Here is a 23,476-nt window from a genome sequence, read left to right on the forward strand (position 1 = left end):
TCAATCAACAGTGAAAAAGATAGTGATTAAAAATTAATATGTGTGGAGAAACCCTTAGGATTCACATTATGAGAAAGAAAATCATAGAACAAGAGTTCTAGGACCCTTGCAGTTTAGTTAGGTATATTATATGATTTTACTAGCTCATGCAATGAGAATCTGTAGGCAAATTTCTCTGTAATCATATTTGTTCTGAGTCTGGCTTGAATTTCAGAGATGATATAAAACTCAATGCATTTCCAGGCTGTAGCATAAATATGCACTGCATTATTAATCAAGTAAAATAAACTTCTGAAGAAAATATAATCCAAACTTTGGGAATGAGGTAATACAGTACATTCTAAAAAGATCCAAGTGTAGCCCCACTTTCAAAGGACCTCTAATTTCCACAATTGCACGAATACATTCACAATGTTAAAATATATTTCTTATCCATGTTTTCAAATAATTAAAAATTCTTGATAGTATTTCTAATTATATTTCTAAGGCTTACATTTATCTTCTTATACAGAGAATGATATCTTAGGAACATTAATTTCATGACTGTTTTTTAAGGTTTCAAATGTGTGTTTGCCAAATGCCCTTCTAGAAATGTGGCATCCTGTTTACACACCCTTGCCTGTAAGGGGCTGAATTTACATCAGTGGCAGAGAGTGAGGTGTTTGGTTCAAAAACTGTCATGGCTCTTAGCTGACGAGGACTGCTATTTCTCCACATTTCAGGCTTTTAGACTTGTTGATCGATTCTTAATCACGGTAACAGACATTATACATATTGGGAGAATAAAGAATCATAGAACTTTGTCACTTGTAAATAGGGACACAATAGACAAAGTATATTTGACAATATTGAGTATCTACAGTGCTACCTTTTCAAAGTGTTTTATCAAATATTTACATCCTAATCAGGTGGCTCTAGCTTCAGCTGTTTAATGACACCTTGTGTTGTAATTGGAAGCATCCTGTGGATGTCTTTATTACCAGCTTTACAAATTATTGTCTTAATTCAAACTGACAATAACATCCCACAACAGCTCTGCTTATGACCTTGCTGTCACAATCACATAATTGGAACTACTCATAATTTACGTATCTGCTGATTAAGTGGCTGGGGCAAGACCTCTTGTCTATTGAAACATATAGTGAGAATCATGCTCTAATGGACACAGCTCGGAGCCCCAGTTGTGTCACACTGTCACACAATCAACTCTAAGCTTTGATTCCAAAGAATATCCGGTGGCTCCCTGCAATACTCTGACCATCCTTCTCTTCACTTTTATTATAGTCCATAAATTCTGCTGAATTTTTTATTAGTACAATTGATGCAGTGGTAGAAACAAGAACTACTGTGTCCCTTTGTCACTGAACCATCTTCATTATCTCTATCCTGAGGGCTTCTCTATCCATTTTCCCTTCTGATAACTACCCAATTGCATGCCAAGTCTCCTCCACACTTCCTAGCACACTTTATGAATGTATCACTAGTCTTATTCTTCTACGGCGGAGGGAATTATCCCCTGTAAAAATAAGCAGCGTTTGACAACACTGTCCATTCTGTTTCATGACAGGCTGCCTCAGATGTGGCAAGAATAATCACTTTGGCTCATCCATTCTTTAAATCTCTTCCGAGCTCTCAAGAATTCAGAATAACCTGGTTGGTAGCCGCCATGAAAACTATTTCAGGTTTGGGTCCCTTAAAGTGTCAGGAAATCATTTTATTCATTTAAAAAATTTGTAAAATACCACAAACCCTGAACCAAGTCAGGCCTCTCTGATGTGTAACACAAAGTAAATTCCATAAGAGGAAACAATTTCCTTTGACTTTAGATTATAGTTGGGAAAAATCTTTTAAATGCATAAGAAACATCAATAGTTCAGAACTAAAATAAAACTGCTAGTTGCTGGACTCTCTTTTTCTTATTTTTCTCCATTTTTCTGCCTCTTTCTTTTCTTCTGCTTTTCCTGAACATTCTTCCTCAGACTCCTATGAAGAAATGTGTTTCATCACAATCCATGGGGTGATTTTTTTCTGGGATCTATTGCAACATATTTTAATCTGCCACCTACGCATCTTAGCTACGGCTCAGATAATCAGAATAATCTAGTTAAAGTTGTAAATGACCTTATTAAAACATCAGTTCTACTATCAAAGGGAAATCAATTTTTAAATTGTTTAAGTGAATAGAATTTTACTGAAGACAGATTAATTAAATGAAATATCAAAATAACAGTTTTGGTATGTTTTACACTTGCAATGTATTTGGGAGGTCATGCAGTTTTTCCCTCAGAAAGAAATTTAATTTAACTGTATTCAAGGCATTTTTTAAAATATCAGTAGTAACACACCACTTATACTTAGTTTATGAAATTTGTAATTATGCACCTTTCCAGTAGATGTCTCTAAAATATTCTGAAGTAAGACAAGAAAACTGTGGTTTGCTTTAAGGACACATGGATCAGAAACTGAAGCTCAAAGAGTGTTATGTTAGAAAAACTGATGGAGAAAATTTTTTTCCAAATCTTTTTTATTAGTGTATGTTGTCTAACACTTTAATTTTAGGGAAATGGTACATATACATATACAAATTTGTTTTTATTAAAAAAATTTAACCCATATTTTCTATACAAGAAAAAAGTACTTTATAGATTTATGTTTTATAAAGGTAAATATTATATAGGCTGATGTATAAAAGCTGAAAAGATGAGACTGTGTAAATACTTAAATAAACCAATCCCTACAATATGTTATAAATAAGACAGGTTTTTATAAGTGCTATAAACAATTCAAATTATAAAACAAATACAGAACAAACATTTTTAAATATGAGGCTTCTGCAATAAGATTATTTTAAAATGTATTTCAATAATATGAATAAAATTCTAATGTTAAAGAGAGAAAAAAGATCTCTATTCTTATATCTTCATATATTGAGTTCTTGCCTGAGGCGTATACAGTGTTCTTTATTAGAAAGGACATTGCCTCTTGTAAGCATCCTTTCTAAATAGCATTATGGTACAGTTAGTTCAACACTACCCCTGAAGCTTTGTGGCACCAGTCTGCTTACTTGGACTTAACTGGTAATCTGTACCTGTATACTGAGCATTTTCCATGCACGAATCACTTGCTAGCACAGAAACAGCTGGAAATCTTCCTTGTTAAGTCACACAGGAAGGCTTTTGGGCACTAAGGAGGAAAGAGCAAGCATGCTCATTACTGAGTTGCCATTAATGACTTCCTCCATATGGCTCAAAGGTCTGGAAGGAAAAAAAGCACTTTCAGATAAAACTTGTCTAATTAAAAAAAAAAATACCTAATAAGGAAGCTGTAGCTCTTGCTTTTGATGCTTACCAGCCTTGCTGCTTTAAGTCCTTGATCCACCAAGGTCAGAGTTTTCATTGCAAAGGAAAAAGAGAGTTCTTATTTGTCAAATAAGACAAAAGAAGTGCACTTTGAAAACTATATTGAGCTGCATATCTGAGCTGCATAAAAATGTTTAAATTTCATTGATTTAAATAAATATTTTCTGTTCCTGCATCTACAACTTAGAAAAGAACAAGAAAAAGAGAGTTATAAATCCGCAATCAACAGAACAAAGCAAAAGTCTATGGTTAGGTGAAAAAGATGATCGATTGTTGGACAGCCTAGAATCTGTAGCAGTCTTTGTGGTGGAAAATACATTTGGGGAGACAGAAATGTTGTAAATGAAGGAATAAAGAAGCATCGATCAAGGAGGCTGCTTATCCCATGAGGGTAACTGGCCCCACTGTCAAAGATCCTGTCAAGTCTTCAGTGCTACAAGTTAAATCCTTTGCAAGAAATTGGGGTGAATGCAAGTACTGAACTCCAGTTGACAAACAGATCCAGGAAAAGATAGCATGAACTATTCAATCCGTAAAACAGGCATTTCAAGTTTTTAACGACATTGGCAGGGACACATCCGATGAATTTAGTAGCACAAAAGTTCATGTGACAACTGGATCTGAAAGATCTTTGTGTGTTTCATAAGTATTTATGGATTTTGGAGTAAATTTTTTCATCTAGTCTTGATCCTCTCCTTCTCCTCCTTCTCCTTTTGTTTCTCTCTCTCTCTCTCTCTCTCTCTCTCTCTCTCTCTCATGTCCATGTGCACACACACACACACACACACACACACACACACACACACACACACAAAGGAGAAAAGGAGGAATAGGAATATGAGGGGGAAAAGAAGGAGGCGGAACTGAGGTAGAAATGGGAGAGTACTTTAAATCTTCCCAGATCCTAGTTAAAATTTGAGAGGGAAAATTTCAATTCACAACGTTCTGTGCTACCCAGTCTACACAAGAGAGAGGGAGACTGAGACGGAGAAAGAGAGAGAGAAATCTAGCTTTCCCATTCTTTAAAGTGCACCAAGTGAAATACAATCCCTGCATTAAATATGCAATGTTTTATAGACAATGAAATGAAAAGATCTGATTTCATTAGAATATTACAATCTAAAACAAAGCTTCACTAAACCAATCTGCCTCCTGATTTTGTAGACAGGGCGGGAAGAAGCAGGGGTCATATTCAAGCATTTCTTTGTTAATTCTATACAATCAATCAATGTATAAATCAAACATTAAGAATATATTGCATACTTTTGAATTAATGCATATAAGAAGTATAATATGAAACTATATACAAAGAAATCAAAAGCGTAACACAAATCGCTTATATTCTAATAGTTTCTAAGTAATTTACTGAGTTCTACCAAGTGTTTGTGTCCTTTTTCTTGTGACACAGATACCACCTAAAGAACAGCCCTTTCAGAGAGATGATTTAATGTAGCGAACTATTTCTATCTCCTTTAAAGATTTCCCCATCTAATTCAGAGCTGCTAAGTGACAGAAGGTCTCAATGTGTTGATAATTTCTATTAATATCCATGATATTGTCACCTGTTAAATTACATATTAGTCTCTAATGAAGGACATTGTATTCAAATTTTTTAGTCTTTAGTACACATTCTTAATGTTTGACAGATTAGCTAAATTATGAAAATTCTTATAGAAATATTCTATTTAGTTGATTTATAGAGCTTTGTAAACATCATTTGACCAAACTCAGGACAACATAAATCAAGAAACATTTATCATATTTCTTAGTTTTCTCTATAATTTTATTTTCATTTAATTTATTAGTAACATTTATTTTCTCATGTAACAGATTATCATATTCATTTTCAAATAATATACAAGCATAAATATTTTTTTAAATATTCACTTGCTTCAAGTAAAATATATGATTTTCAAAAACATTTATAGTACATATTAAATTTAACAAGTGATTTAACAAGGAATGTAATTTATAAAAATACCTTTTTAGCCACAGTATCATGGGTTACCACTGGCATTTACATACTTTGTTGTGTTTATTATTTTAATGTCTGTGTTTTTGTCTCTTCAGCTCTGTCTCTCCTATATTTATTTTCTTTGTTTTATTGTACATATGGCGGTAAATATGAAGTTTATCTAGAAAAGACTTAAAAGTTTTATGTGGTAACATATCAGTTTCTGTCAAATAACTGAAAATAGTAAATTATAGTGGCAAAATTTTAAAAACTCAGAAATTTATCTTAAATTTTATCTGGAACTCCTAGTTTACTTTTTCATTATTATTCCACTGGGTCTGCCTGCTTAAAAAAATTCAGTGCCTCTTAAAGTCCACAATTTTCATGGAAACATTTTCTTCTTTAGTGTTGATATATGGCAATATTATCAATGTCATATTGTTAATGTAAAGATGTTTTCCCAATTTTCTGAGATAAAGGAAAGCAATTACCATGACATCTTGATATTGATATTTTAAGTAAATTTTGAAAACCCTTCTGTATGAGAAAGTTCAAATGTCATTAATATTTTAAAACTTTATTTGACTTTAGAAGTTGATATGAACAAGTTTGCTCATTTTATTAGCTGCCTTCTTTACAAAAGTTAGTCACATGAAACTGACTTGCATTAATGTACCTATATTCAAATAATATTGATAATATTAAGTTTGATAATAACTTTCTCTTCTGAAATGCTGTCTTGTTTCAAATATAAGATGAATAGTTTTTAAAATTCCAGTATTATTTTTCTAAATGTTTTGTTTGCTTTGTATTAACACTATTTGCTATCATGTTTTAAAGTTTTATTTCATTATTTCATCATTGAACCATTATTTCAAAAAGTTTACTTTCATTGACAGATTTTATTATTAAAAATGCTTATTTTGTGAGACTAATTTCATAACATTCTCTATTTCCTCTTCATTACTAATAATTGCATATGAACCATAGTATAATATAAATGCAATTGTGAGAAAAATAAGTGTAGCAATTTTGATTTTAAATGACATGTATTTGGAACATTATTTGAATCCAATATTTCTTTATCAAGTAAAAATAGTGTTAGAATTTTTATTGAAAATCAAGCTAATTTTCATTTCAGAAACACAACTTACTTGCTTTATATTGATTTTCTTTTGACATTATTTGATACTGTAAGTAAAGAGATGTTTCATAGTATTAGTTTTTGTCATTACCAACTCCAGTTCAAGCTTCATAATTGAAAAAATTTCCATTTTTTCTTGGATTTAAAAAATTTACACTGATAGCATTGAAAAGCCGAGTTTTAACAATTTAACCTTAAGTCTCTTTCAGTGGTTTTAGCAATTCATTATAAATTCCTGAATCATAATTATCGTATAATGACACATTTAGAAGAATTACAATGTTTGGGCAAGTCAAAGTAAGCTCCAAATAACTCAGAACTATGCTACAGATATCACAGGCAGAGGCAAACCAATGATTCTGTTGAACACTGAATGTTTCCCTCTGTCTGTGTGGTGCATGGCATGGGCCCAGCAAAAAGCTAGTTCTGAAAAGCAGTTGTGAGACATTACTGTGGCAGGAATTTCATCCATCATACATTCCTGCCAAATTCATCCTTTGTAAGGTTACCACAATTAACTTAAAGTGAATTAATAACAATTTTCTTTCACTGCTCGGAGAACAGAAATGAGTGAGTTGGGATTTATTCATCTGAACACTTCATTTCTTTGTTACTTGAACCCAATGTGCGTAAGAATCATGAGCAGGGTTGTTACAATACCAATTGTTGTTCAACCTCAGAATTTCTTAAATTATTTGGTCTGAGGGAGGGTCTAGAAGCTGCACACCTAAAAGTTTCCAAGGTTTGTTGATATTCTAACCAATCACTGTGGTTTGAAAACCAGCTTTACTCTCTAGTGTCATTCAAGTAGACAGACTTAAATAGTCAGAAAAAAATCTTATTATATCATCTAGAGACAAGGCATGATTAAAACAAATGTATGCTATCATTTGATAGCTATATATATATGGACTAGTTTGAATTTAGACTTTGAGAAACTTATTGATAGGAGTTGGCAAAAAAATTTATGCTTTCCCCCAACCACTCCAACCCCAAATAATTACACTTTTTTCCCAAGTTGCACATTATTTTCTTCCACTGAATTAATAAAAAATTACAGAGGATTTGAAATAATATAGTGGTGGAAAATGAAAAGGGAACAGTGGAGTTGAATCAAAATTCATTTATTTAGCTCAATGCCCTGAAGAAAAGGCATGCAAATTCAATCTAACTATAGAGACTCACCCAAATTAGTGCCAAATCTATTATACATTTTATAGAGTAGAAAAGTCTAGTGTTATTGTTACAGCCACATACGCCTTAGGGAACATAATTAATATGTACCAGAGATACAGAATTTTATTGGTACATAATTTCACATTAAAATAAGCCTAACAGGACATCAAACACTTGTTTGCCCATGTCTGTTATGAAACCTTCAATGAATAAATTTGTTCATTCAAACTCTACATTACTTGATCTATTGACTTTTAATGAATTTTTGCTTGTAATTATTTATCCCAATGAAAAGTTACATTGCTATTTAACATGGTACAGATTCATGGGAAAGATTAGGTATAAGCGTTTCTATTCCTATGACATTTTTCTAAGATATGCCTGTAATAGTTTATTTTTACTTTTAGTCCAGTAGAGACTGTATATTTCTTAAAAATCTGAGAAGAGCCCACTCCAGTGGCAGTATTAAAAAGCCTCTGTTTTCAGGAAGAAACCTGTAGCTCTCTCTCTTATTTCTAGTAGTTACCAGTTGTAAATTGCATTGTTAGACAATCAGTCGTTGTGCCAGCCCACTTAAAAGGCTGCTGTAGCTTTTAACATAGGAGATTTTAAATTCCACCGAATTGCACAGGCAGTTACAAAGCCTTCCCTTGCAAAGTACCATCCATTTTTGCCTAAAGGAATTGTGAATAATTTCATTTTCTCCCAGGCAGAATTACAGTCCTGCACTTCCAACGCCAACACTGTGTCACACTCACACTGCCCTATGGATGGGGTGGAGCGGCTTACTCTGCAATCATCCCCAACATCATGCTTCAGTACACAGGAAAATGAATGTCAGCCACATTTACTGCTCAGGAGTGAAAAAATGAGGCTGTTCCAATGCTTAACACTCTCTCTTTTTTTTTTTTTTTCCTTCTATCTAGCCCAGGAACAGCAGCAACTGATGCACAGCAACCAGGCGGAAAGTCACACAGCTATCGACAGAGGAACAGCAGAGCAGATGCAGCTTCAGCAGCAGCAAGACTGTGACAACCCAGGTCATGGATTGCAATTACTATGCCCCTGACCCAATTATTATCAACACTACCTATTTCAGCTTTCAAACAAGAGATCTCAAAGCTGTCAAATGTGTGATGGTAACACATTAGCGTACCTCTCAGTCCTATGGGTGCCTGATGCAGGGAGCAACGCACTGTGCTACAGATTCCCTAGGAAAGTGGATAATTGTTGCAAAGCTTTATGTAAACACAGAAATAGAATAGAAATATTGTGATGCTGGATTATAAGGGAAAGAAGAGTTTTCCAAAATAGAAGCAAACTTTATCCTCAGAGAAGCGTGATCTTAGAAGCAATGAGTTGATTACCTTAAGAGTGCAAAGAAGTCTCTCTTCTGTTGATTAGGAGACCACAAAGAGATAGTGATGACATAGTGACTGAGTAAAACATGATGACTAAGAACCAGCGAGAACCTCATGTCCATCAAAAGTTGGCATATCTGTGTTCTCTTCCCTTTGCTCATAAGTGCTTAACTCTATCCTTAGGAATATTAGTTTGTTGACTGATACCATCTCTTCACTGTGCTTAGTGTAGCTCTAGTCTTTAAGAATGCAGGTAAATATACCTTAAAAATTATTCTCTAATATAGTTAAGAGATTGGAATTCAGTATCTTTAGAAAATATCACCACATATTTGAATTATTAAATTCCATGTACAAAGGTTTAGTATCACTGTTATATGAAATGATTCCCTGAGTCTATAACTAGGAAAATTCTTAGTATGGTTGCAGTCTCTTTTATGTATATATCTATATCTATCTATCTATCTACCTATATATATATATTTTATATATGCCTATTTAATACTATGTCATTGAATTAAGCAGAAGATGAGTCATAAGCAGTATAACGTTAAATAAATTTTTTTGTTGTTGGTTTTCAATGCTTAGTCTTTTCCAACCACTAAGAATGTGACAATAACTCTTTGGGATTTAAGAAAAATAATACTGACATTCTGGGCAAAGTTAAACATTATAGAAATAAAAGATACAATACTTTTTTACAATGTCTCCCCGTAAGTAGACTTAGGTAAATGAATGTTGTCTATTTTCCAACATATTAGTGCAAATATAGTTTATTTGAATAACTTTTGAATCCATCATGAGATCGGAGTTGTTCTGAACATAGGCGGTTAATGATTCCAATTTTCTCTCCTCAGCAGTGATGCAGAAACTCACTGACCAGATAAGCCAGCAGGCAGTGAAACTGACCACTTTGCAGAAGAAGATGGACAACATTTCTTTGGCTGTGGATGATTTAAGGACCACACAGTCTTCATTAGAAAGAAAAATCAGTGATGATAAAAGCAGAGAATTTCAATCTTTTCTAAAAGGTGAAAGTAACATTAAATTATTCATTCACTTAAGATAACAGGAAAATGATTTAATTATCTTCTCTTACGTCACTTTGGCATTTTTGCTTTAAACTGGATTGTATGGAAATCGAAGGCGTATATTTTTGAATGAGTACTTTAAAATTACTGAGCCTCTGAAATAATTTAAAATAATACATTAGAATTTTTTAATCAACTCAGATCTTCAATTGAATACTCCATCTGATTGATGAGCACTGTGTACCTAGATAAAATCTAATTTCTATTTATTCATAAATATTTCTCTTGTCTAATCCATTATGGGTAGTGCTCTGTCCAAAGATAAAGGGATGAATACCAAGCTAACAAGATATATTGTTGTATCTATATTGTTGATGGAGACATTGGTGAAAAATCTGAAATGATTACCCTAGAAATTATATCAGTCATGGTACGTAATTAATAAAATATACCCTAAAATATCACACTTCATAGAAATACTGATTTCTTTATAAATTAGCTAAGCTTTGTCTAAATTTTGTGCTCTTGAAACAAACTGAAACATTCTAAAGGGTCCACAGAATATCTTTTCTATTAATTTGACGTGTTTTTAGAATTCATATTTTTCAGTCACAAGACTGAGACTTCCTGGTATTGTGATATCTGTAAACTGGGACCTATTCCAGATACTAGAGGCCACTGCATTTCTTGGTTCATGGCTTTTTCCCTCTAGCTTTAAAGCTAGCTGTCGTTACAACTCCCTGACCACTGGTCAGCCTTCCTCTTCTGCTTCTAAGGACTCATCTAATTAGATAGGTCTATGTACTTGGATGAACTAGGGCAATCTTCTCCTCTCAAGGTTCTTAAACTTAATTACATCTTCCAAGTTCCTTTTGCCATGTAAGATAGCATATTCATAGGCATAGCAGAGCAGGACGTGAGCCTCTGGGGGATCGGGTGAGGGGGGTGGGCATTATATTGTGATTAACATCAAGATTTTATATAGCAAGTGATTGTTATGAAAGCTTTACACAAAGACTATAATAGGATCATTTGATATTTGCAACAAATCCAGTGTAAGGAGAGAGGGAAAACTTTAGGAAAAGAAGCCCCCTCTATTGATGAGTTAAGGATCAGAAGGAGTTAACCAGCAAAGGGGTTTCAGATAGGTCTTGAATATTCCAGGTAACTAGTTTTGTGCCTAGAAGCATGCCAATTTATTTTCTTTATTGGGTGTTTCCAAGTGTCAGGATAAGAGACCCCTTTATTCATAAAATTAAGGCTCACCATGCATCCCAACTTCTATGACTCACAAGTTATTTTTCTCTATTGTAGTTCACATCTAGGTAGAGATGCTGAAAAATGTAAATTGGTAGATATCTGACATATTCTTCAACCATACAGACACTTTCACAGCTCAACCATGACTTTTGTCTTTATAATCATATAAATAGCATATATAATAACTTTCAGTTACTGGAAGAAACCCTGTTCTACAAATTCGGTATGCCAAAATTACCAATAGCACCTGTAAAAAGAGGAACATTTTGTGCTCTAAATTGATAACATAAGAAAAAAGGCACAAAAAAACAATATACAGTTGACTGTAACCACATAAATGAAATTTGTCTAGCAAAATTTGGTTATCACAATCTAAGAGAATTAGACCTGTATACTGTTTTTTGTGACCTACCAACCTACTAAAAGTTGTGGCAATGACAGGTAAAAACATGCACTCACAGCTACAGTAATGTAATTTCCTTCTCAATAGGAGGGATTAATTATGTTCTGAGTACAATCATTAATTATGAGAACCAGAAGGCTTCTAATTAATGAATACTTATATAGGAAACAAACCAAGCCCACACGTAAGGTGTCCCCAATTGCCCAGAACTACAACTTCTCCCCTTGTTTATTTCATAGTCAGTTGAAGAACACAGCTTAATCTCTGTGCCATAGAAACTATTAAAAATTAAATACCTCAACACCTTGCAAAATATCAGGGTGTTACGAAAAGGTCCTAAACCGCTAATTTTGTCATACACATAGATATTTAATGATACTGGGGATTGAGCCAGGACTTAGGCACTGAGCTACATCTCCAGTTTTCTTTGCATTTTTGTTTTGAGACAAGGTCTCAGTAAGTTGTCAGAGCTGGTCCATGAATAGATGTTATAAAAATATCACATATTGTAATATAACATGATATAGATCTTTCTTTAGAAAATCCTTTGTGTTATGCTATGCTGGCTGGATCTTTTTAATTTGAATAGACATACTTTCCCTTTATTTGGACTTTACAACTAGATGCTATAAATATAATTTACATGTCTGTTTTCTTTTTTCTTTTTTTTCTGCATTATGTGGTGATTTTTCCTTTATTTAAGTATTTATTTTTCTCTTTTAATCATGTGGAGTAGTCTAGTACCCTTCTTTATTTTTCTTTCTTTCTTGAATACTACATTTCAAGCCCATCACAATCTTAGCTTATGAGTAGTCCCTTCTTTCCTACTTTGGAGACGTTAGTATGTGCTCTTTAGTGGCAAGTTTATTTTTCTCTTTTATAGTATGATACTATAAAATTCTGTACTGCCAAAATCAAGTATGTCTTGAATTCTTTGTTTCTAGGTTGACTTATTTTGAACCCTGCTGGGATATAGATCAGTGGTACAAGCACTGTCCTGGCAAGTGCAAGGTCCTGAGGTTGATTCCTGGTGAAAAAAAAAAAGGGCAACTTGTTTTGAGTTCTGCATCTCTTTATTATTCTATCATTGTTACAAAGCATTGTTCAATCTTGTGCCCTTAACTTCATATTTGTTTCAACTCAGTTTCTTATCTGCAGCTCATTTATTAGTTTTTATGAGCTCAATATATAAGATGTGAATCTATTAGCTAGAAACCTAATAATAGTAGATATTATTTAGGAAGTTGCAAACCCCAGAGATGTTCATTTTCATTTAAGACTAGATCTAGAATTATTGCAGAATTATTGTCTATCACTGAAGTCAATTTCTTCTTGTCTTCTTAGGTTTATGGTTCTAGTATGTTCAGTATCACAACTGATTTCTGTTGTCCAATTATCCAGTTAAGATGATCATCTCCTATAAATAATAATAATTTTAAATAATATAAGTAAATAAATTAGAGAATTCTTTAGTCCATTATTTGTATTTAATCTCAAGCTTTATCTTGTTAGAGTTATATACAAAATCATGGGCACTTTAAATCATATTTTCCTTATTATTATTTATTATCTCTTTGGTTAGGTCTGAAATCCAAAAGCATTAATGATCTGGTAAAGGACACAGTAAGGCAGCAATTTAAAATCTTTCAAAATGACATGCAAGAGACTGTGGCGCAGCTCTTCAAGACTGTATCACGTCTATCAGAGGACCTGGAAAACACCAGGCAAGTCATTTGGCAAGTGAATCAATCTGTGGCTTCAATAGCTGTGCAGCAAAAGTCAGTTTTAATTCAAAACAATAGGCCCACTTTGACCGATATAGTAGATCTAAAGAACCGCATTGTTAACATTAGACAGGAAATGACTGATACATGTGAGAAGCCCATTAAAGAACTAGAACTGAAACAAGCTCATTTAGAAGGTGCCCTAGAACAAGAACACACGAGGAGCACTCTGTATTATGAATCCCTCAATAAGACTCTAGCTAAAATGAAGGAAGTACATACACAACTTTTATCTACCGAACAAGAGTCAGACAAGAGGAATGCTACTGCTATTGAGACAGTCAGCAATAACATCACTGAGGACATGTCTGTTCTGTATGAGAAGGTAAGCAAACAGGGCTTGATGTTGCTGCAGATATTTGCTGATTTCCACATCCAAGACAGTAAGATTACCAATCTCACCATCAGTCTGGAGAGGGAGAAAGAATTCATCAGGAGTGAATGTGAGGACATGCTAGCAAAGTGCAGAAATGATTTTAAATTTCAGCTCAAGGACACAGAGGAGAATTTACTGGTGTTAAACCAAACACTGGCAGAAATTCTCTTTCCAATGGACAACAAGATGGATAAAATGGGTGAGCAACTGAATGATCTGACATACGACATGGAGATTCTGCAACCTTTGCTGGAGCAGGGAGCGTCACTTCAGCAGACCTTTGCCCAACCAAAGGAAGCATCAATTATAAAGAAAAAGGTGGAAAGTCTCATCAGTGCTGTCAACAGTCTAAATTTTCTTATCAAAGAACTTACAAAGAGACACAACTTACTTAGAAATGAAGTACAGAAGCAAGGTGATACCTTCGAACAACGTATCAATGCATATGGATTGGAAATGGAAGATGCCCTAAATAAAACAGTAACTATTATGAATAATGCCATTGATTTCGTTCAAGATAACTATGTGCTGAAAGAGACTTTACATACGACTAAGCACTATTCTGAAGCCCATCATAAATGCAGCCAAAATATGGAAACCATATTGACGCTTATCCCGCAAGTCCAACGTTTGAATGATTCCATTCACATTTTGCTCAGTGACAATCAGAGATACGATTTTGTCTTAAAAGTTGCCAAGGCCCTTGCGGATATTCCTAAAGATGAGAAACTACATCAGTCCTATTTTCAAAAGATTTACCAAATATTCAATGAAACCACTTCCCAACTAATAAAATATCAGGAAAATATGAGTCATTTGGAAGAAAATGTAATGTTAGCCACTAAAACTTTAAAAAATTTTGAAACTCGGTTGCAAGTCCTTGAATTTAAAGTGACACAGACACTCATACCTTCCTATATTTCACTTAAAACAAGCATGACCACCAAATGGAGAGATCAAGATCTTCAACTGCAGGTATTGAATTCCAGATTTAAGGCCCTGGAAGCAAAATCCATCCACCTTTCCATTAATTTCTCTTTGATTAACAAAACTCTTCATGAATTTCTAATGATGTGTCCTACTGATTCTACAAGTTCATCTGAACTAAACGTTACCACACCTAAGTGGATAAAAGGTTCCTTGCCAGATAGTCAGCAGAAGTGTCTGACAGAATTTGTGGGCTCAGTAATTGAAATGAAGACTCAAGCTGCCCTGTCTAATTTCACTCAGTATGTAGAGCGCTTGCGGTCTGATAGTCTGGCAAATGTTGTCGAATCTCAGAAACAAGTAAAAAAGCTAAAAAAACTTAATACACTTAAGAAACCAACAGTGAATCTTACCACCATCCTGATAAACCGGACCCAAAGAAACACAGACAACATTGTATTCCCTGGTAAGTAGGTGCTAAAAGTAATTTTTAACCTCTCCTTCTATTTAAGTGATATTTAGCATATTTATGCAGTTTAACAAGTCTATGCATATAAAAAGAACTTACTTGATTTTGGATAGTCAGATAAGGCATAGATCACTGACACATTATTTGATGCTGATTCTATCTGTTTGATATCCATAAACAATGCTTCTGATGTATATGCTTGTTTACTTTTTTTTTTTTTGCTTTTTCTGAATAGATTATTATAAATAATTAAAGTTGCTCTAAGTGCCAAGTCAAGTCACTTAGGTAAAATTTTTTAGAGTTGGCTATCTTAAAAAAAATGTTAGCAGTGAATTGGGTATAGTTGGAACTGGGGTTTAGAAACATAAAGTAGTGCAAAGAAGGATTACAGAGAACCTCAGAAAACCAGTTAGCATTTCAGTGAATGAATCTGAGTAAATCTAAAGAAGAGGTAGTTGAAATATTGGAGACATATGTCAGGAATGTTATGGATATCCAACAGAAAAAGAGGGACAATTGCAAGACCATAATCCAAGAATTGGGTCTTGATTCAGATCCTAGTTCCATTAGTAAGTTTCTGCATTAGTTAGTAGCCTTAGATAAAAAGCCCATCTCCCTGAGCCTCAGTGTCTTCCTTTGAAGTGATGGGATTACAACAGAGAATTTGCTGAGGTCATAAAGAGAACCGTGTTGCAGACTGCATCATTGTAAAAATCACAAAACAAAACGAAATCCAGCAACTGTTCACAACCTGAATGTACTTCACTTGTAAAAGGGAGAAACTCAGAATTTTCCAAAGTTTTGAACTTGAGTAAATAAATGTTATAAACACCATGGTAGAAGCATAAATTTGGAAGAAAAGAAAGTCAATCACAGTGCATATGAATTGCCCAATAGTCTCTCTGTATGAAAGAAATATTTTTAGAATTTTAGTGTAATATCAAATATTTTCACAATGAGAATGGCTGCTTATTCTTACTAAAAGAAATGGCTGGTTTTTTCTATGTGTTTTTATATGTCTACTAGGATGAGTTTTATATTTTATGGTTTTTAAATTACAAAGAGATGCTCATTATTCCAGTATCAGAAGACTTTTTAAAGTTAATGTTTGAATTTTTGATGATTTTTTATCACCCCACAAATCAATCTGACCTAGAAGAATTAATCTTACCCCTCCAGGAGCATGGAATACACTATTCAGACTTCTGTTTCCCAGAGGAATAGCGTAACTTAATACAATATGTTGTTCTAATAGCAATTTTAGGAAAAGTAATGAGATATTATTTTTCCGTGCTACCCTACACTCCATCTTTGGTCGTCATGTGTAGCAGGACATGCAGCTCATTGGAGTTCAGTGTGTATGATCAGACTCCAGGCAAGTGAGATCATATGTTCCTCCTTACACTGAAAGCTATTTGAATCTGTATACTTTAAAATTAAATAATCTCAAAGTTAATTAAAGTAATGAATTGTCTTACAACAACGTAAGAACCCATACATTTTGGAACTAAAAGAATATATATTTGGATCACATAAAAATTTTATTTGGATGTTTAGGTGATTGAATATTGGGTTAAATGATCTAATCAGAAATAATTCAATTCTGATTCTCCTTTTTTTCAACAATTTCTTGATAAAACTATTTCCTCTCTGTTTATTTACTATGAATACAATTTTTAAATCTAGCAACCACAATTAATAATTTATTTTTTGTTCCATCTCAGAAAATACACCAAAATACAAGGGCAGTAGCAATGTATCAGCCTAATTTTATGCACAAGGTGGAAATTCACTTTAATGTAGGACCCACAGTATGATTAGTGGGGCCCTTTTAAGCCCTGGTATGGATTTGCACATCCAATAAACTAATCCTTCTTCCATGGACCATGAAACTGGCTGTATTCATTGGGCAGCTCAATAAGGTCTACGCCAGCTGATGAAACCAGTGGACATGGCTAAGCTCGCCTTAACAATAAAATTATGTAAAATAAAGTAATTTCTTTGACACTCTTTTACTCTAGAAGTGGGATATACCAACACATTGACAAAACCTTGACGTTGTATCATTCAAACAAGAACCACATCATTTCCTTCCCTACATAATTAAAACCACAAGATAATTCAGTATTTCAGGAATCTCATAGTATTCAAATTATAACTACTATCATTTACAAAGTACATGCAGTTTGTGTAAGAAAAAACCACTTAAGCGTACTTTTAAATTTTATTTTAATAGGTAGTAAATTGTTTTGAGGCTTAATATTAATAGTATAATACATTAAATACTATCAACATTTAGTGTATAACAGGTACTGTACAATTTACATTATATACTTTTCTTCATTCACCAGTATGCATGAGGTGGTGATATTAATATAATATTAATTACAGTTCTATTACTGTTTTAAAGATGAGCCACATAGCCCTCAGTGAGATTAGCTGCCGAAAGTCATTCAGCCTCTGCCTGTCTCCTAATCGCTTGCACTCAGGCTCAGCCCTCAACACTACACTCAGAGACTGAGAGTCTGTTCGTACGCCTTCTGCTTCTGGATGCTTCAGCTCCACGCATCACAAGCTCTCCGGTGTATCTCTGTATCCGAATATTCCATGTGGCCAGAGTTGACATTTCTGGGAAATTTCCTTTCTTGAGTATCCAAATACTGACATCAAGTTTCTGCTTTGACTCTGGGGACATACGTGTAATATTTTCCAGTCTGCCTTTCCTGTGATGTAGCCAATGGATCACTACTGGAAGTCACCATCAGCTATTCACAAGTTCTTCCTTTATCTGATGTAGTGGAAAAACAGTGAAATTTTGAGTACTGAGCCCAACATTTTCTTCCAATTCTTGCTCAGTCTGATTCCCAGTAGGCCATAAATGTTAACTATTCTGGTTCACTTGTTAAATATTTGACTTGTTTCTAAACAGTATTCCAATCAAGAGGCTGTATTTCACTTTTGAATATGTGTTTATACAGCATTTGGGGACTTATCCCTGCCGTCATATTTGGCTACCTGCCCTAGCCAGGGTCCTCAAATCCTGCCTCCCCAACACCAGCCTCTCCCTTCGCAGTGAACGTGCTTCCTGCTTTGAGACCATTCTCTTTCATTTCAGCTACTTTCCCCTACTGAACAGTTTAGGTCTGCAGAAAAGCTCTTCTATTCATAATTATCCCAATACTCCTAAGAAAGATTACATTCCATAAAAAAATTTTAGTGAACCAAATGCAGCTTTTAAGAATGATCATTTTGGTGAGTAGAACAATAAAAAACGGAAAAAGGAGCATTTAAATGCCTTCTAATACTTCAAAGCTGTTTTTGTCTCCTTAGGGGGGCAGCTGTGATGACTAGTAAGCACCAAACTGGAGTCAGGTTTCAAGTCCTGCCTGGAAACATATTTATTTGTGATTGGTCACATATTTTTCTAAATTCTTACTTCTTTATCTATAAAATAAAATCAGCATGCTTACCTTACAGTTTTATTTTGAGGAAAAAGGAAATAATCTGAATATATCATTATTTAATTATGAGTATATGATGCAATTTACTTACATGTATTGAAGATTTGTATTTTCTCAATATTTTACTAAATATTTGATATATAAGTGTTTCCATGCACGGATATAATTTATGGGCCCATGATATTTCATTATTCCCCGTCTTTGCTTTTATAAGTCACTGTGTAACTCAGCAAACTCAGCATTTGTTTACAATTTAGCTTATGCTTGTTGTATAATAATAAAATGAAAAGAACAGAATACAAAAAATATAAAGATAGCTGTACAAGAACACATGCATTGATAAACACTGAAATATATTTGGATGTGTTTTAAGAACGATTTTCTCCAAGAAACTCTTTATGATTCTCTTTATTACAAAAATTTTCAGATATAATTCAAGCTAAGTAACAAATTAACTTCTGTACAAAGTAGCTAAATATAAAGCACTAAAATTTGAAGACTCTCTGCTTACACTTAGAATTTATATTCTATTTTAGAAGGTCCCCCGGACTATTCACACTCCTGGTGATTCTCAAAAGCACTCATGGCCCTGCATACAGTTATGTTTATAGCAAAGGTTTATTAAGGTGAAAAGATACACAGGAGGATCAACTAGCATTTCATTTGCTGGAAAAACAGCAAACTCTGCAAGGATCTGAAAATAGAGAAATGGAAAGCACGGCTCTGGCTCAGAAAGTTTTGTAATTTCACTCGAGAAAACAGGTGACAGTGGAAAGTACATCTATAGCACCACAATGTTACGTGCATTGTTAGCAATGTATTATCGTTTTGGCAAATACTTGCACAAAGGATGTTATAAAACTATTTAATGCGAAGGACAGGTATATAGAATGGTCTATGAACTAAATGCATGCTGTGAGAATTCACCACTATGAGTTTGTAGCTTGTCAAGACCTGGGTGTTTGAGTGAGTCTCACGGTATAATTGTGTTGGGGCTGGGCGTGCACTCATTCATTCAGCCAGTGATGCATTGTGTTAACAGCAATATGTTTAACCTTAGTCTGCTGCAGTAAAGATTAATTCAAGATTTCTGCGTAGAAACATGATATCATGCATGTGCATTAATTAAGATTTATTCTGAGTTCTTCAGATGAACCAGTCAGAAAACTACAACAGTCTAGGCACAAATAGATGAGGATGTCAACTAGGTGACAGAGATAGAAATACAGTCAAACTGAGTAATGTTAAATATACAAATATATATATACATATATTATTTTTTATTATATATTATTTGTTATTTATTATTTGTTAAATATAGTTAAATGTTTAGTAATGTGTTAAATATATATTTAGTAAATATAGAAAAATATATTTGTTAATATATAAATATTTATTTTCAATTATTTATAATTTTCATATATAAGTATAAAAATATTAACTGAAAATATACATCTATATATTTATAAAAATATTTCATAAATATATTTATAGAAATATACATATATATATTATTTGTTATTATTACATATTATTTGTTATTATTTGTTAAATATAGTTAAATGTTTAGTAATGTGTTAATATATATTTAGTAAATATAAAATATATATTTGTTAATATATAAATATTTATTTCCAATTATTTATAATTTTCCTCTATATAAATATAAAAATATTAACTGAAAATATACATCTATATAGTTATAAAAATATTTTATATAATAAAATATAAATATATATAAATGTATATGTTTAAAAATACATTTATATATAGTAAAAAACAACATTAATTGAAAAATGCAGACTTTTAAAGTATATAATAGCACCAAAGTTAAAACAAAGCTTTATGACTGAAAAGCTGACTATTCCATCAATAGAAATAGGAGTATTAAGCAGGAGACACAAATGTACACAGGAAGAAAAGTTTAGTCTGTGAAACATTAGTTTAGAGACTTCTGTTCTCTGCAGAAATATCTAAGTCAGAAATATAGATGTAAAGCCTAAAGAAAATGTGTGGATTGTAAGTCAGAAATTATTTTATAAGGTGGTCATACTTGAGGACATGCAAGTAAATGAGGTGTCCAGAGAAAGAGAAGACAACTAGAGATAGAAATATGGAGACTGGCCGTGTGTGGTGAGAATGGGAGAGGAACAGAGAGAGGAAAGGAGGGAAGGGGCGGGCAGGAGATCAGTGAAAGGAAAAAGAAGAGTGGCCCGAATGGCGGGAATGCTCATGTGTCCTGGAACTCGGTCACAAACAAAAAAGCAACAGGAGGAAGAAAGACAAGCTGTGGAAGAAGGCCCTCTGCAAACAAAACAGTGAAGGCATGAGTAAGTTGGACTCAAACATAATATTCCTCCAGGGTGCCCCAAGGAATGTTAAGAGAAAACCAGACCCACTCAAACGATCTTTTACAAGACTGTAGTTACATTTCAACTGTTTGTAGAAGAGCAGTTTGTTTTTCTCTATTTTTAATTTTTTAAACAGTAATGTTGGCTCCTTGAATAATATGTACTTGTAAGAAATAGGGAATATCCATAAAATAAAAAGAAGAAAACAGATTGTCGGATGATAAGCCTTCAAATAATGTTAGTTTTGTATTTTATTACACAAATTATACAATAATAATTAAATTATATCATGAGCATTTATTATGTGGTCAGCTTTCTTGCCCAAAATATTTTTTTCCTCTTGCATTCTAATACTATTTACAAAGCATAGGTGCTTTATGTGTGCTAATATATTTGAGTTTAAAAATTTTCTCTGTAGGAGGTATTATTATTATTTTTGTTTTACAGAGGAGGATTCCACATATAGAAAATGAAAGTCATTTTTCTAATGTTACAGAATTGGCCAGTGTTGCAGTTGAGATTTAAATGCAAGGAATCTGTCTTGTCTCACGTTCATAACACTATACTCTCTCTTTATTACATGCATTTACTCTCTCTTTTTGAATATATTTAACCTATTGCTCTGGTTTGTGTCTAGATACCCCCCAAAGTGTCATGTACTTTTAAATGGGTTTTGCTGGAGGTGGCTGTATCTAAAGTGTGTGATTGATTTGTGGTTCAATGCTAGGATTAAGGGTGCTTGGATATAGGGTGGGTGATTGCTGGATCAGTCCACTGATTGGATTGGTGCCTAACCCCAATAGTCTAGATAAAATAAAGGGATCAGAAAGAGGCTTGCCTTTCCCTTTTACTCTTTGCTTTTGCTATTTTGTGGGCATCATGAACTGTTTCTACTCCGCAGTACCCCTCTGCCAAGCCACCCTGGCTTGGAGCCAGCAAATTATGGGCTGAAAATCTCTACAAACTGTGAGACAAAAAAACCTTTTCCTCCTTTCACTTCATTGCAGCAACAAGAGAAGTAACTAAGACACCTATTTTCTATTTTTAACTTTCAGGTCACTTTGAAATTTTCCTCTATTTCAAGCAATGCTGCACAAATAGAGATATTTTTGTGTGCATCTCTAATTTTACTTCCTTAAGATAGTAGCTATGAAGTAAAACTTCTGAAGCAGAGCCTGTTTATGTTTAAAAGGAATTTTATAAACATTACCAAGTTTATTTTTAGAAAATATCAATTGACACTCTATACAATAACTTACAGAAGGTCTTAAGAATCAGAATTTGTGTGTACACACACACACCTGAATATGCAAGCCTCGCCTGAAAAACCTCACAGTTGTATAATACGAGATTTTTTGTCCAGTACTGCAAGCTAAAACAAGAGCCCTCTTGTTGAACTACATGCCTAACACACAGGGTCTGGCTAAATTGCCCAGGTGGGACTTGAATTTGAGCCTCCCAAGTATTGAGATTATACATGTGAACCATGGCACCTAGATACAAAACTTTAACAAGCAATGATATAGAAATAGTGAAGAACTAGGAAAGTGTATTTTACAGTGATATGTCCAGGAATTGTATAGAGGTGGACAAGATGTTTTTTAGGCTATGAAAATCATCTAGCTAATAAGAAAACAGCAACTAGAAAAGTTAATTGAAATGAAATGGATATCAAAAAGCAGGAACATGACTTTTGAGACCTTACATCTGGTAAAAGAATTAGTTATATCTAAAGAACCTGACTATTCCCCAGTAAATATGAAAATCTTAGGAAATTAAAAGAGCTGAAATATACAATGTTTATTCTTTTGTTTGTGGAATAATTAACATGTAGTTAATTTTATGGGCATTGATAGTGTGGACAGACACATAATCATGTAGCCACAACCACCATCAACACAGAGAATGGTTTCCTCAGTTTCCCCAAACACCATTGTAATCATATCCTGTACCATTCCCAGGCACTGGAAACCAGTGATCTGTTTTCTTCTTGTATGGTTTTACCCATTTCAGAATATCTAATAAATGAAATCATGCAGTGTATGTATGCTTCTGAGCCAGACTTGACTTTGTAATTTGAGATCCGTTCATAACGCTGCATGCTTTCTATTTTACTACAGTTACTCCAATTTCCAGTTGAAGGATATTTTGGTTGTTTCTAGTATTGGGTAACTGCTGCAGTAAACATTCATATACAGCAATTTTTGTGAATATACATTTTGAATCAATATACAGAATATAATATAGCTTGATTACAAGATAAATCTATTTTAAACTTTATAAGGAATGGCTAACCACATGGCATTTCCATCAAATATGTATGAGAATTTTCCTTGCTATAAATTTTGGCACAATTTGACAGTGTCAATATATTCTATTTTATCCTTGTTATAGATGTGCAGTTGCATCTCACTGTGGTT

The 23,476-nt window shown here is 33.5% G+C and overlaps 1 protein-coding gene across 5 annotated transcripts in view; it reads left to right on the forward strand.

Moving 5' to 3' along the window:
- Positions 1–23,476, forward strand: part of Mmrn1 (multimerin 1) — a 62,265-nt gene that overhangs the window by 30,886 nt on the left and 7,903 nt on the right. For 3 of the 5 annotated variants that reach the window (XM_013150103.3, XM_013150102.3, XM_005002664.4), the window contains exons 5-7: positions 8,560–8,673; positions 9,852–10,025; positions 13,271–15,241. In XM_013150103.3, the coding sequence (XP_013005557.2) occupies positions 8,560–8,673; positions 9,852–10,025; positions 13,271–15,241 (2,259 nt within the window). Of the gene's footprint in view, positions 1–8,559; positions 8,674–9,851; positions 10,026–13,270; positions 15,242–17,654; positions 17,870–23,476 lie in introns of those variants that run through there. The other 2 variants (XM_063247275.1, XM_023564125.2) reach the window with 2 other exon arrangements.

This window comes from Cavia porcellus, unplaced genomic scaffold, assembly GCF_034190915.1.
Source record: "Cavia porcellus strain 051 isolate PalLab524CR breed Dunkin Hartley unplaced genomic scaffold, mCavPor4.1 scaffold_4, whole genome shotgun sequence".
Lineage (NCBI taxonomy): Eukaryota > Metazoa > Chordata > Mammalia > Rodentia > Caviidae > Cavia > Cavia porcellus.